The sequence below is a fragment of the Bos grunniens genome, chromosome 9 (genome assembly GCF_055505025.1).
Source record: "Bos grunniens cultivar Pamir isolate PY7600 chromosome 9, Bosgru_T2T1.0, whole genome shotgun sequence".
NCBI classification, from domain to species: Eukaryota; Metazoa; Chordata; class Mammalia; order Artiodactyla; family Bovidae; genus Bos; species Bos grunniens.
The window spans coordinates 39,778,820-39,794,064 of NC_141173.1; the positions used below are offsets into that span (position 1 = coordinate 39,778,820).

Below are 15,245 nucleotides of genomic sequence, written 5' to 3' on the forward strand. Positions count from 1 at the left end.
TGAACAAACGAGTCTTTAAGTCCAGCTTTGGTTTAAAATCTCCAGGATTTTAAGTGGGAAACCCTGTCAGCTCTTTATCAATCCTTCGAGATAGCAGTGTTGCCAGAAAGATCAACAAGTTGTAGCACTCGGTGAAGAAGCCTGAATCAGGAAGATTTTAAAGCTTTATCTGATAGACCATCGCTGTCCTAATTGTTCAAACAGCCATTACACACAAAGAAGTAGTTTGTGTTTTTAGCCCATGAGATGAAAAGAGGCTGTTCATCTGATACTTCTTATCTCTTGTACATAAAAGTCAAGATGTGAGCATTTTTGGCTGGCTGTTGCACGGAAATGTTTTGTTGAACATAGCTCAGTGCTCAAAGCTGTAGAATACAGGAATTAAACCTACACAGTTACCAAAGGGAACTTTGCTGTGGCTCATAGGAGGGATTGTGTTCACTAGAAGGGCAGGCCAGCGGATTTGGAGAACAGGGACGAAAAACATCTGAGAGCCTGTGCCAGGCTTGGAGAAGTGATGGCAGCTGTGTAGTGAAGGTCTTGGGAGCCAGATCCCAGCACCCTGAGCTCAGGCCCAACCCTACCCTGGAGTATCCCTGGATGTCAGGACTGCATTGAGACTCCTGCCCTGGATAAAGGAGGGACCAGTTTATGGGACCAGGACCCCTGGGCTGGCCCAGTTCACAACGTGCCCGACAGCGTGCTCCTGTCCCTTGCCCAGCCTCTGACTGCTCTCAGTGCACGATCTCCTTCCTCATTGTGCTGTGTCCACTTTGACTCTGTACCAGCCATCCTCTGCTCTGCCATCAAAGAGGAACATCCGAAATGTAGATCTGATCTGTCTCCAGCTTATAAGTTTTGTGGTGGGTTTCCTACCGACTACAGATCGCGTTCATCTTCCTTGTATGGCATACGAGGCCCTTAAGAAGAGGGCTCTGCCTGCCCACTCAGCTTTCTGCCTTGCCACTGTGCACACAGATGACACTGCACCCTGGTCACTGTGGGCCGTTTCAGGTGTCCTGCCACATGCCACGTGCTTACTGGGTCTTTGCACTTGTGTTCTCGCTGCTTGCAGCGCCCTCCCCTGACTTGTCTGTCTGGTGAGCTCTCACTTAGCCCTCTAGCACCCAATCTCTTCTTAGCCTTTCCTGACTGCTCCCCCTTCATGCCCAAAATATTGAACAGTCCTTCTCTTGAGAGTACCTGGAGTCAACAACAGTATGTGGCTGGGGGTGGGAGTGTTGGGAGTAATTGTTTAGAATTACTGGAGCTTGGCGACAGAAAAAAGCAGACCCACTTTTAGCTGGTTTTGTTAATGTTTTTTAAACTTCTTCCAACAATCCTCTTATTACCCACACTCAGGGCAGACTGCTCCCGTCTACCTGTCCCCTTGGCATGCTACTGCCTGGAGAATAGTTACATTTTGACTCCGTCATAAGACTATGAACTCCTCAAGGCAGTAACTGTGTCTTTTTTTAAGAAAATGTTTGGCTGCACTGGGTCTTAGCTGTGGGCTCAGTAGTTGCCCTACGGCATGTGAGATCTTAGTTCTCCGACCAGGGGTCAAAGCTGGCTCTGCAAAGCTTCCTCACTCTACTGTTTCACATCTTCACTTGTTTTCTCAGTGAGACCTTTCCCTGTGTGTTCAGTCTCTCAGTTGCGTCCAACTCTTTGCGACCCTTGGACCCCAGGGGAGCCTGGCGGGCTACAGGCCGTGGGTCTCAAAGAACTGTACACAACTGAGCAACTGAAAACATGCAAGGAGAGATCTCACTAGAAAACAAGTAAAGTAGAGTGAGGAAGCTTTGCGGAGACCTTTCCCTAATGCCCGACTTAAAACCACAGCTGTTTTCATCCCTGCCCAGCACTCCCTACCCCTTTTACTCTGTTCTATTTTTCTCCACGGCCTGCATTGCCATCGAACACACTATACCTCTGCGTCATCTGTCTGCCCCCAACAGAATGTCCACTCCCTGAGGGCAGTCTGAAACCGCGCTCTCTTCGATCCCTGGCTAACAGGTTCGGCTTTTGCCGGATTGCTGGGATCTGCGGTGGGGGAACCTCCTTCTGCGGGTCAGACCTGGGGCCGGAGTGAAAGGATAATGAGTTGGATGAATGCCCACAGCCTTGGCACACTTCTGCCGGAGCCACTGGGGAATTCACGTGGCTCTGTGTGACCGCTGTCCTACCCCTCTCAGGGGAGGGTGGTGAAAAGCATGCTGAAAGGCGAAGGGCAGGTAGCCTGGGAGACTGATGGGACATGCCGTGCACGTGTGCTTTCTGTAATGAGCTACACAGCTGGCACCCGGAGCCAAGAGCATTTCACACGCAAACCCCTCCTGAAAGCAAAACAGCATAGCCCCCAGGAGAGTTTAGCAGGAGATGCCTGCGAAGGGAAAATCACGGATGCTGGGGAACTGAGCTGGGATCTGGAATCCAGGTTTTTCTCTAATGGCTTTTGCTTCTGTCATTCTCTCCCTGCCCTAGGAGCATGTGCCCACCTGGCTTCAGAACACTCACGTCTACAGCTGGCCCAAGAATAAAAAGAACATCCTTCTGCGGCTGCTCAGAGAGGAGGAGTACGTGGCTCCTCCCCGAGGGCCTCTGCCCACCCTTCAGGTGGTCCCCTTGTGACCCCGCACCCCCACCCCCAGATTACAGCTCCTGTGGCTGAGGCCGGCTGGCAGCATTCAGGGCTGTTGTTTTCCGTCCTTCCTCGAGGGGCCTTCCAACCCCAGGAAACCTGTTCTGCAGGGGCCGCTTCCTCCTGAGACCTTGAAGGACCTTGTCTTTGAGATGGAGGCCATGACTGTTCTTCATTCCCTGCTTCTTAAACCCACCGCCGTGCACGTTCCCCCAACACTCTGAGTATCCAGAATGGGCCCTCAGCACCCAGCACGTAGATAATACAAGGGACATGACTGTAAACACCAGCGGCCGCAAACACTCTCCGCTTAGGGCAACATTTCTGAGTTCGCCAGACGCTGTGTGTCCTCAGACCAAACTGATTCATGTACAAATAATAAAAGGTTTGCTCTTTTGTAAAACTGTGTTTCACTTATCTCAAAGGAGATAGATGTATATTAATTTTTATGGGCAGTTGCTTCCGGGGACATTGATAAATCTACTTCAGTATAACATTAGACCAATGTAACAGACTGTTTTGTATTAAAAGATGAAGGCCAGATAGTTAAGCATCCTCTTTTAACTTCATCTTGAAAGTTTTATTCCTTCAGTAGAACTTTATAAAAATACGACTTTGTACCACATACTACCATGATCCTAAGTAAAATCATAGCTCTTAAGGCCCGGGCTACATATATCAGAATGTCTGTGAACTGCATGAAGAGACAGGGGGACGTACAGTGCAGGCTAGAATTGTGGTTTGGGAGACCTGAGTTCTAGTCTTGGGTCTGCCACTAACTAGCTATGGTTTCATGCCACATGGCCTGAGGGATGGTTCCCTGTTCAGGGATCAGACCTGTGCCCTCGCAGTGAAAGTGCCAAATCCTAACCCCTAGGCCACCAGGGATCTCCCGTGACACTAGCTGTGTGACCTTAAGCAAGTCCTTTTCTGAAAAACCAGAGATTCATTTCTATAATTATGTGGACAAAAATATTCCTAATGATCCTAAAAGGTTTAAAGCCTAGAACCTAAGTTATAAATACTCTTGAGGAGTGACCGAGTTTTCATTTTCATAATAATCTCCTAAGGGACTGAAATTACATTTTCTCAACAGGGATATTTTCTTCTTTTTAAAACACCTTCAACAGTACCTTCACATGAATAATAACCTTGCTCATCTGGTCTCCGGAGAAGGCAATGGCACCCCACTCCAGTACTCTTGCCTGGAAAATCCCATGGACAGAGGAGCCTGGTAGGCTGCAGTCCATGGGGTCGCTAAGAATTGGACACGACTGAGCGACTTCCCTTTCACTTTTCACTTTCACACATTGGAGAAGGAAATGGCAACCCACTCCAGTGTTCTTGCCTGGAGAATCCCAGGGACGGGGGAGCCTGGTGGGCTGCCGTCTATGGGGTTGCACAGAGTCGGACACGACTGTAGTGACTTAGCAGCTTAGCATCTGGTGTCCACAGAAAGCATACGCAGCACACCCATATATGAAATATATATATATATACATATATGTATGTGTATGAATATATATAGTATATATAGTCTACTACACAGAACAAGGTGAAATTAATTATGGTCCAAGATAATAAGCCGGTATGAAGACTTTTGGCAGGGCTGAGAGCCACTGCTTCCTCTTCTCTGTCTAACCTCTTTGTTGCTGTTGTTTAGTCACATAATCGTGTTCAACTCTTTGCAGCCCATGGACTGCAGCATACCAGGCTTCCCTGTCCTTCACCATCTTCCGGAGTTTGCTCAAACTCATGTCCCTTGTCAATGATGCCATCCAATCATTTCATCCTCTGTCATTCCCTTCTCTTCTTGCCTTCAATCTTTCCCAGCATCACTGTCTTTTCCAATGAGTCGGCTCTTTGCATCAGTGGCCAAAGTATTGGAGTTTCAGCTTCAGCATCAGTCCTTCCAATGAATATTCAGGGTTGATTTCCTTCAGGATTGACTGGTTTGATCTCCTTGCAGTCCTAACCTCTTAAACAAGGCTAAATTGTATTACGATATAGTTCAACCCTTATATGTCACCATGAACGTGAAAGTCGCTCAGTTGTGTCCAACTCTTTGCAACCCCATGGACTATATACAGTCCATGGTATTCTCTAGGCCAGAATACTGGAGTGGGTAGCCTTTCCCTTCTCCAGGGAATCTTCTCAACCCAGGGATTGAACCCAAATCTCCCATATTACAGGAGGATTCTTAACCAGTTGAGCCACAAGGGAAGTCCTAGAACACGGAGTGGATGGCCTAGCCCTTCTCCAGTGGATCTTCCCGACCCAGGAATAAAACCAGGGTCTCTTGCATTGTAGGCGAATTCTTTACAACTGAGCTATCAGTGAAGCCCATACGTCACCATAGGAAAGAAAAATATTTATCAATTGGAAATAAGGAATTTTGCTGATGAATTACAAAGAACACTAGTTTTCTTTACATTATAACCTACATGTCTACTGTGTACAGTGAATGTCTTTGTTTTTAAAACTAGGAAAAGAAAAGCTCATATACTGGAAGTCCTCGTTCCTAAGACTCTATGAGTACCTTTAGCATCATAGCATTTGAGACCTGATAAAACTGATGTGCTTGTTTAATTAACTCAAATTGCCTGGAAAACACCCCACACACAAACGTTAAATCTTCTTTCTCTCCTTTTATTATCTTTTTTTTTGGAGGTGACAGCATCATCAAGGATTCTACACACAGTTGTAAAAAAAAAAAAAAAAGGCATCAGCAAGGATTACTCTGAAATGTTTCTAGTTTGCGGAGGTTTAATAGTGTGATGTTATTACCTTTCCTTCTCTTTGGAGACCTGTCGTGAGCCCTCAGCCACTATTTCTCCCCCTAGGTGAATGATGAGGGAAGGTCCCTCGTGTTCCACGAATAGTCATTAAAGTGTTACAGCTGGTAGCACTGGTAATGAAAACACACACACACACAACAAAAAGGGTGCACACACACACACAACAACTAGCCAAGTGATGGATATTTGACCCCTGGAGTTTCTATGACATCTGATAGAAACATCAGAGGAATTACAGCAACTATTTTAGAGCACCGACACAGAGATTAACACTTGGTTTATTTAGACACTACCCTGGTCGAAGTGGGGTAGGTCTGACTCAATAAAAAAACCTCTTAGCCTCAAGGCTTTGTTCAGACCTGACCTGAATATTTAAAATGTAATGTTTAGGGAGTTCCCTGGTGATCCAGTGGTTAGGACTCCCCTCTTTCACTGCTGTGAACCCAGGTCCAATCCCTGGTTGGGGAACTAAGATCCCACAAGCTGCACGGTGGCCAAAAAACAACAAACTTTTAAATATTTTAAATGTAATTTTTAATTTCAGTGACTAGTTCCAAAGCATCTGTTTAACTTCCGTATTATTCAAAGACATCTCAGTTCATGGCTATAGTCAAAAGTATTAGACTACAGTCAAAGTCTTTCTCAGCTCAGTGCTCAGAAAAATTGTCGATACCCTTTTTCTTTGCTTCCTATTAAATAAGTCACCTATTTAAAGACTGGGTTTTTCTCAGAGTCATGTCAGCAAGAGAGGCAAGCTCTCCATTTTGAACATTCCAGAACTTGGTTCATGATGTTTTGCCAATAGCATTCTTCTCAACCTCAGTCACTTCATCAACCTCCTCATCCACTTTGCCAAATGCCCCACTGCCACCATCAAGTTTGCCAAATGAATTGCAAAGCCCTGTGATCACTGGGAAATAATCCAGAAAGTCCCTCAAAACACAGGATCTTTCTGTTTCTTAATTAACCAAGAAGAATCAGGGAGACCCACCTCCTAGTGGCAAATGAAAGAGAAGGAAGGTGAGACTGTGGGAAAATGTCCCACGAAGAACAAATGCTTCTTCTCTTGAAGAATCATGCAGTATTTTTCAAGATAAATAGTTCTGTCCAGGCCCACCAACCAATAAACAACCACCCAAACCAAAAAGGATGAATGAAATCACCAATATAAGTTTAATTCTTGTATCATTTATTCCTGCCCTGGAGTCTTCGGTCTGGAAAGGACCTAAAACTCACGCACCTCTGCAGTTTTGTTTTATGCATGAAAAAAATGGGGTACAGAGAAACCGTGGCTCCACCAAAGCCTCATCCTCAGGCTAGAAGCCAGAGACCCTGGCTGCCCATCTGCAGACATTTATTCTGTGAACCTAGAACTTTTCTAGGGTTTGAAGGTAGATTTATTCAGCAAATGACCCTGTATCTCCTAGAGGTAAACTGAGCCTCAAGAACATAGGAGGCCTGAGGGAAGCTGCACCTCGGTGGCTGAAGGAATAAATGATCACGTTGCAACTTGTTCTGTGGGAAATTCTTTGGGGGATTAATTATGGTTGTGATTACACGGAGTGTGACTTTTCTTGAAGTCGCTTGGCATATTTATTTCATCCTGCTAGTCCAGGAAACTGAGGCACAGTTGAAAAGACCTTGACACCTTCCAGAAGCCTACAGACAAAGCCTGCTAGGAGATTGGTTTCTTTTTGTTGTATCTGTCAATTTCCAAAACAACAACAAAGCAAAGGTTTTTATTTTTTACTACTGTGATAGTCATCTTGCCCTCCGTCCTTTTTTTTTTTTTTGCCTCTCCCCTCTTCTGATTCTATGAGTGACCCTGGTTGGAGTGATACATAACTGTTTGGAACACCTGCACTACCTTTCAGATGAAGCAATGAGAAATGGATGGGTCTGGCTACCTCTCCTGTGGGTAGCGGGGAGGCTTTGGGAAGAGATGAACGTCAACAACATAAAGGAGCCCGGCTCATTCAATACAGCTGGCATTTGGGAGGGCCTGGTGCCCAGGCAGGACAGCATGTTCCTAACGTCATACTGATTTGTTTCATTTTCTGTTGCAAAAGGCTTTCAGACAGAATCATGAGATGCTGGTGGGAGACTTTCAAAGACCCTGGGCAGTCACATGCTGCCAACCCACCCACATGTGCCACAGCCCCTCCATCTGTGCCACGCTTTTACTCCCAAATCTTTAGCCTCAAGCCAAGCAGGTGGGACCTGCAAGGGGGATGCTCAGTGTAGTTCAGCTCTCTATTGAATTTCCCAAGGACCGTCTGAGTCTGGGGCTCGGTTACACTTACACAGGTGTTTAGGAAGTGATATTTGAGCCTTTGCTAAACAATGGAAGTCTAGGATCGGCATCTACCTGGGCAAAGGTGACCATGGTCTGGACCTGCCTGCTCTTTTCCAGAAACACTTGTATGGAAGGAGTAGTTGCAGCCCCTGTCTCTTAGAACCTGTGAACTAAGACCAGGAGGGCACACGCTTCTTGTCCTTTGCCTGACCTCCCTTGGTTCCCTTCACCAGGAAGGTGCTGATGGTAGATGGCAGCGGGGGAGAGAGAGAGGGAGGGCGAGAGAACTCATGCCTGATGGATCCCATTAGGCTTAGTGTGCAAAGCAAGTTGAGATGAAGTAGCTGCTCTGGTATGCGGCCAAAACTGCTGTTCTATTTTTAGTCCCTCCCGCGTGCTTCTCAACCCCGCATTGTACACCCGGGCACCTGGATCGGCAGCGAGACAGGGAACTGAGCCACTCGTTTGTAAAGCTGGAAGGAAGGAGGCCATTGATGCGGGGCTTGTTTATCGCTGACAGGGAAGGGGGAGCTGGAATGTTAATGAGGACGGCTCTCTGAAGCATGCCTTCATGGTGAGCTAGGAGTTCAAAGGAGGAGGCAGGCTCAGTCCTGTGCCCAGCAAATGTGAACCGTTGATAGAGGGGAGAAATCAATTATGCTGTCGCAGGCCTCATGTCATTGTGCTGGAGTTGTTAGGAAAGGTAGGACAAGGACCAGATCTCAAAAGGAAACAAAGCCACATGGCCTTGAAGTATAACGAGTTTGCCATGGCAACTGATGGAAATGAGCCTCCGGGGCCCTGAGCAGGTGTGTTATCTTACAGAATAAACAGACTTCTCTCACTCCCAGGTTTTTATAATAAAACCTGTGTTTGGATTACTTTCCCCTCCTCTTTGTTACCGGGAGAAGCTGGCTGTTGCTCAATCAGCCCAAGGCTCTGGTGAGCGAAATGTAATCAGTGTTATCAAAAGGGCTGTTTTTGAAAAGCTGGCACTCGGCTTGGCCGCCAGCCTCATCGCTGAGCAGCAGCTGGGCTACAGGTACCTGTCTGGCCTTTGCCACCTTCCAGGTGATGTCTGGCCCAGAAATCTGCCCGTTCACGTGTTCAACAGTATGATGGGGAGGTGGGGCTCTCATGCTGGTGGCGGTCAAAAGCTGCAATCTTCCAGGGAGAGGAGAAATGTGTTTAGGTGAGTCTGGGACCTGACCAGTTTTCAGCATCTTGTATTATCTGGGATATGGGCCAAGGGTTCCTTGAGTTCAGGGATTAACTGATTCTATCTCCCAGTCTGTTGCTATAACAAAGTTCAGTTACTCAGAAACTTGCAGAGAGCTGCTGTTTCTCTGAGCTTTAAATCAATCTGAGATGGGGTCTGAGGTGACAGATTCTCATGTCCAAAATGTACACAAAATATGGAGATTTTGTAAAACCCTCCTAAATCAGAAAGAAAAGTTGACACTGTATTGTTCCAAGGCCAAAACCAACACAGCAGGATGGTCCTATTTTCATTGCTCTCACTTTGTGACTAAAGGAAAACTTCCATTCTGGCTTCAAATTGAGTTTCAAAACAAGATGCTCAAGAGTTTCATAACAGGCTCTTAGGACAGGGACAATTCTATACTGAAAGTGAAGTTAGTTGCTCAGTCGTGTCTGACTGTTTGTGACCCCATGGACTGTAGCCCACCAGGTTCCTCTGTCCACGGAATTCTCCAGGCAAGGATACTGGAGTGGGTTGTCATTCCCTTCTCCAGGAGATCTTCCCAACCCAGGGATCGAACCTGGGTCTTCTTCATTGCAGGCAAATTCTTTACCATCTGAGCCACCAGGGAAGTCCAGTTTTACACTAGGTTTGGGCAAAACATCCAACCCAAGAAGAATTGTGCCACCAGGTGTGTCCAAAACTCTCAGGCAGGAGTTACTGCTCCACAGCACTACCCTGCACCCCCTGCTTCTTTCCTCCAATAAGATGGCCCACATCAGCTCCTGCCCCTCTGTAGAGACCTATCCCCACTGCTGCCCCTCCATGCATCGCCTGATCTTTAAGCTTGGTAAGAAAAAAATGGCCTGAAGAATGGATTTAAGCTATGGTATCAGTGTGGAAACGATTTCATGCACAAACCCTCTCAGGCAAAGTGGCATCACCAAGGCCAGGCACTAAACCATGCTGGGAGGTAGGCTTAAGGGAGGTGGCATTCCCATATTCAAACATTTGAAATTCAAGATTCTAAACTAGGTCTTTGGAGACCAGCATATACTTATTCTTTGAAAAGACACACAAAGCGGAAGTTTCTGATAACCCAGTGTGAGCATGGGTGTTCTGATGCATCATGTTACCATTTCTAATGAAACTGTCCTGCAAAAGCTAAACCAGAAGGGTCAGGGGTGTGGTGGGGGGATGGGGAGGTTTAAGCAGCAGTCACAGATCGGCAACCAACCTCCAATTACTTATTAAATGCCTACTATGTGCAGGGGGCTCTGCTTGGCACAAGGATTGGTGAGACATGCTGTTGCCCTCCAACTATTTAAAATCTAACTGAGGAGCTAGGCCATCCTGTGAGAAGAGAAAACCCAAGGCAGCATACAGTAGAAGCTGAGCAAGTTGGACCACCTGGTCCCTTTTCCCTGGTCCTCATATGACCCGGGACTGAGCTCTCACTTATGCAGTTTCAAGGGCAGATCTTCAAAGAAGTGTGAGATTGGAGATTTTTCCTAATAAATAGGAGATGTGCTCACTCCTCCTAAACACATACACCTTTTAGATTATAATATTCAGAGTCCCTATAAATCACCATGTAAATGAGATCTGAGTTAGGAGACAGAATGTAAGAAATGGGAAAGTATAAAAATGCATCACAGAGTGTGCACATCAAGCCAATAAATGACAGTGCAGCCCACAGGGCATATATCAGTCCTCTGTAAAGAGCAGCCTAGACACACGCCTCAAGGAGGACCAGGCAGCACTGTAGGCAGTGGCAAGGTGAGGAAGTGCTATTTACATCTGGGGGTTGGGGGAGAGACCTAGCTGGTGCTGGGATCACCTTAGAGAGAGCAAAGGGATTCATGCACTCTGTTGGGTAGGGTGTAGAGAATGTTTGAAGTTGATCCTATCAGCTAAATATACAAATAACTGAGCCAGAGAGCAGAGAATGATAACATGCTGGAATGGACAGAGAGACTCTCTCCATGAATGAGTACAGGCATTGTCTAATATGCTCAAACAACATCTGTGGCAGAAAACACTGACCAGCTTGGTCTGTGATGTGTCTTGACATGTTTTGTACTTGAGTGAGTGGTAATCAGACACACCTGAGTTTGAATCTCCATTCGCTTACAAGTTGGTCTTAGACACAAGTTATTTTTACCTCTCAGAGTCTCAGCCATTGTAATGGGGACAACAGAACAATTCCTGGGGAGGTTATCAGGATAAGGGAAGATGGATGATACAAATATTGTAGAACAGGGCCTGGCATGTAGTAAATAATAATCCTTCATTTCTTGCCCTTTCCTTCTTGCTTTCTACCTCATAATGAATGATTATTTATGGGAACTTTGAATTTTTTCTTATTTCTAAAAAGTCAAATGGCAAATCCTAACAACAAACTTTCAGTTTAAAAATGAAGCCTCAGGAGAAGTCAGCTTATGAGCTTCTAAGCTGAAAACTTCCATTTAGCTTTTTTTTTGGTATTTATTTATTTGACTGGGCCGGGTCTTAGCTGTGGTACATGGGATCTTCAGCTGTAGCACGTGGGACTTTTAGTTGTGGCATGTGGGATCTGGGCTTTCCTGGTGGCTCAGACAGTAAAGAATCTGCCTGCAATACAGGAAACCTGGGTTCAATCCCTGGGTCAGGCAGATCCCCTGGAGAAGGGAAAGGCTATCCACTCCAGTATTCTTGTCTGGAGAATTCCATGGACAGAGGAGCCTGGTGGGTTACAGTCCATGGGGTCTCAGAGAGTCAGACACAAGTGAGCAACTAACACACACACACACACACACACACACACACACACGGGATCTAGTTCCTTGAGCAGGGATCAAAGTCAGCCTCCCCACAACCCCCAGTGACCACTAGACTGCCAGGCAATATCCTTCCATCTAGGTTTTCAGAGAAGCTCACCAGCACAGTTTGTTTTAATAAGACTGCAAGAAGTCACAGCAGACCCAGAACAACCACGGCATCTGGAGACAGACTTCTTTTCTCCAGCATCTTGCTAAGGAGCAGGGCGCCAGCATCACTGGCTTGGATGATGAGAGGTATAACATGTCAAACTTGGCAATGAGGTTTGACACGAAAGGAAACTAACTTTAGAGATTCATAATGGGGCCTCAAAAATAGGATAATGGATTTGAAACTATTTTAGAAAGTAATTTGAAAGGCAGTTTTGTGTTCACATTATTCCTATTACTTAAAAAAGGAAGTTTTGAATTTGGATTGGGAAAACTACTATGCTTTCCTCTGGCTCTGCTTTTCCAAGAAATGAGGTATCACCACCTTCTCTTCAGAGCCTGCTGTGAACTATCTAGCCAGGGATGAAAGTGGGGGTGGGGTGCAGCGAACATTTAGATCGAAAGCTCAGCCTGGTCAGTGGCGTCGCACTCTAGGCGGCCCCATGGACTGCAGCGCGCCAGGGCGCCAGGACTCCCTGTCTGTTGATTAGCATTTCTTAGACCTCCTCCTTTTACTTCCAAAAGGAAAAAGTTCTCTTGAGAGCTCCCCCATGTTGATTTATGTGCCAATATATAAATGTTTTTTACATGTATCTCTTTAAAAACTATAAGAACACAGAGTGAAAAAGTTCTAGACATTTGTAGTACACAATGTGTGAGGACATTCAACACTCCCAAGCTTTACACCTAAAAATGGTTAAGATGGTAAATTCTGTATTATGTGGGGTCTTTTCAACAACAATTAAACTACCAGAAAAAAAAATCAAATTTAACAAGTTAGAGGGAATTCCCTGGCAGTCTGGGGGTTAGGACTCTGCACTTGCACTGCAGGGGGCATGGGTTCAACGCCCCCCCCCACCCCTCAAGTAAGATCCCAGAAGCAGTATGGTGCTGCCAAAAGGAAAATTTTTTTAACAAGTTAGATATAAACAAGATCATCAGATAAATTAAAATGAAAAACATTAGTATAAAAGTAAAATTTTGCTGAAACTAAGTTGTCAATGTTGGATTTAATTATAGTTTATACACATAATTATAAAAGTATAATAAGATGTTTTTATGCATTTTGGGTCTCAGTTGTTGACTTAAATATTTGATTGTGAGCAGAATGGATGGCCCTTTGATTCATTATCATTACTATATCACTACTATAATTTTTCCTTCTATCAGGTTACTCATTTGAAACCATCAGTTGATTATTTTACTTGGTCCAATCCATCTAAAAATGGTTTTCTCCAAAATATAATATTGATAATTATTTTTTTAATGCTCCTAAAAAAAGTTCTTCACAGAGAATATTTGCAAGCTGAAACTTCATATAAATAAACACAACACACACAAACACATCTGCCAATAATCCGAATACAGTGGCTATTTTGTCTAGCTTCTTTTGAGTTCAGCCTATGATACCAAGAGACCTGTAATGACTCAATTTTCTCTCTATTTTCCTTTATTTGAACTTCTGTAAAGCTTCCTTTGTAGTGGTGCCATGATTCATTTGGCCTTCACTTTACATACGTATCATTTGTGTATGAAGTCAGTCAGCCTCGTTCTTTTCTCATTAGCCTGCGATAATTAAAGTTGCATGGTTATTTTTATGATGGAAAGTCAAAATTAATTTATTAAATAAAAGAAGACACAAATCTCATCACTGAAAAAGAGCAGTTTTAGCTTTTTAATTGGTAGGATAACTCAATGTAATTTTTATCAAACAGAAATCAAGATGGTTTTTGTATTTTGATGCCAGAAATGCCAATCTAAAGACTACCGACACTTTAAAAGTTAAATATTGCCACATTAATAATCATATGGTACCAACACAATTTTAAACACAAAGCACCAACACTAAATGTGGTTGTAAAATGAACATCCCAGATACGCTTATATTTTATAATGTAAGTTTTTTTAGATCATCATTGAAATAAAAATAAGTTATTACTGATGGATCATCAATAATACATACACAGACCTCTAGTTTGAGGAAACACTTTGATTATTCACAGATAATATAAATCTTTATAGAATGGGAGCACCAGAAAAGCATGCAGGAGGAGAAGGCCACTCCTACAGAGGCTCGGCTTAGCTCAGCATCAGAGCCACAGCAGGCTGAGAGGGTGGCCCAGCACGGGATGGCCCAGGTGGGCTGAGGATTGAGGGCGGGAGGGACAGCCCAGCAGGAGGTTTCAGAGCTCACATGGGGCGAGAGGAGTGTTCTTGCAAAGGGATAGCCTAGTGCAAGATGTTGGCATCCAGGCAGGCTGAAGAGGATATTTCAGAGCCCAGGTGGGGTGAGATGAGTAGCTGTGTAGGAAGATGGTCCAGTGGCCCAGCACAGGTTGTTGTACAAAGCAGGAATGTTACCTAGTAAGATACAATAAGCAGAGAACATAGCATCACTTCTGTATGGTATTGCTGATAAAGACATAATTGTGAGAAAACATCACATACAAGTTGAGGGACACTCCATGAAACAACTGGCCTATATTCTTTCAAAGCGCAAAGATATTAAAGTCAAGGAAAGATGGAGGAACGAACTAGTCCAGACTGAAGGAGACTAGGGAGACGTGGGGAATAGTTGCATAGTGTGGTTCAGAACTGGAATCCTTTTGTTACAAAGTATGTCATTCAGCCATGGAGAAACTTGACTACTGGAGTTTTAGGGCTAGATCCCAATGCACCAATGCTAATTTCCTAATTTTGCTGTTTGCACTGGAATTGTAGGGGAATGCCTCTGAGTCAACATGCGCTATGATATTCAAGAGTGATGGAGGAATTAGATCAACAGCTGCCTTGCATATGTTTCAGGGGAGAAAAGGTCTTTGTACTCGCAACTTTTCCGAAAATGTGAGATTGTCTCAAAATTTAAAATTTAATGAGATTGAGCAATGTTTCTTTTTCTTTTTTAAAAAGGATAAAAAATGCATGTATGAAGTCTGACCAACTCTGTAGGAATATCTTGCAAAATGGTAAAAGTTCCCATATGAGTGCTTAGTATGCGTAAGATGTTGAACTAAGCAGTTTGTATATTTTATCTCATTTACATTTCACACCAGTCTTACAGAGTGGATATTACTAGTATCATTTTACAGATGAGGAATCTGAGGCTCAGAGAGACTGAGTAACTTGACCAGGCTCTTAACTAATCTACTGTACTGCTCAAAAAAAAAAAAAGATTGGAAAAAAATTTCCAAAAGATTGGAGAATGCTAACAGCAGCATTCTCTGGGCAGTGGGACTACTAGTTTTTCCTTTTGTTGTTTTCAGTATTTTACAAAATATCTACAATGGTATGGTTGCTTTTGTAATTAGTAAAAAAGAGAAAGCTGTCATTTACAAAA

The 15,245-nt window shown here is 44.4% G+C and overlaps 2 protein-coding genes across 35 annotated transcripts in view; one reads left to right on the top strand and one right to left on the bottom strand.

Moving 5' to 3' along the window:
* TRAF3IP2 (TRAF3 interacting protein 2) overlaps positions 1-3,047 on the top strand; it is a 44,922-nt gene extending 41,875 nt beyond the window's left edge. For all 14 annotated transcript variants that reach the window (XR_015132840.1, XR_015132841.1, XM_086317290.1 and 11 more), the window contains one exon: positions 2,488-3,047. Coding sequence is in view for 12 of the 14 variants with exons in the window: in XM_086317290.1 (XP_086173416.1) it covers positions 2,488-2,634 (147 nt within the window). In the remaining 2 variants the exon portion in view is untranslated. The remainder of the gene's footprint in view (positions 1-2,487) is intronic.
* Positions 1-15,245, bottom strand: part of LOC147365827 (uncharacterized) — a 99,156-nt gene that overhangs the window by 31,791 nt on the left and 52,120 nt on the right. For 15 of the 21 annotated variants that reach the window (XR_015132879.1, XR_015132878.1, XR_015132868.1 and 12 more), the window contains one exon: positions 13,557-14,269. The exons of 4 other annotated variants lie outside the window; for them this stretch is intronic. Coding sequence is in view for 4 of the 17 variants with exons in the window: in XM_086317309.1 (XP_086173435.1) it covers positions 14,181-14,269 (89 nt within the window). In the remaining 13 variants the exon portion in view is untranslated. Of the gene's footprint in view, positions 1-13,556; positions 14,270-15,245 lie in introns of those variants that run through there. 2 more of the 21 variants (XR_015132849.1, XR_015132847.1) reach the window with 1 other exon arrangement.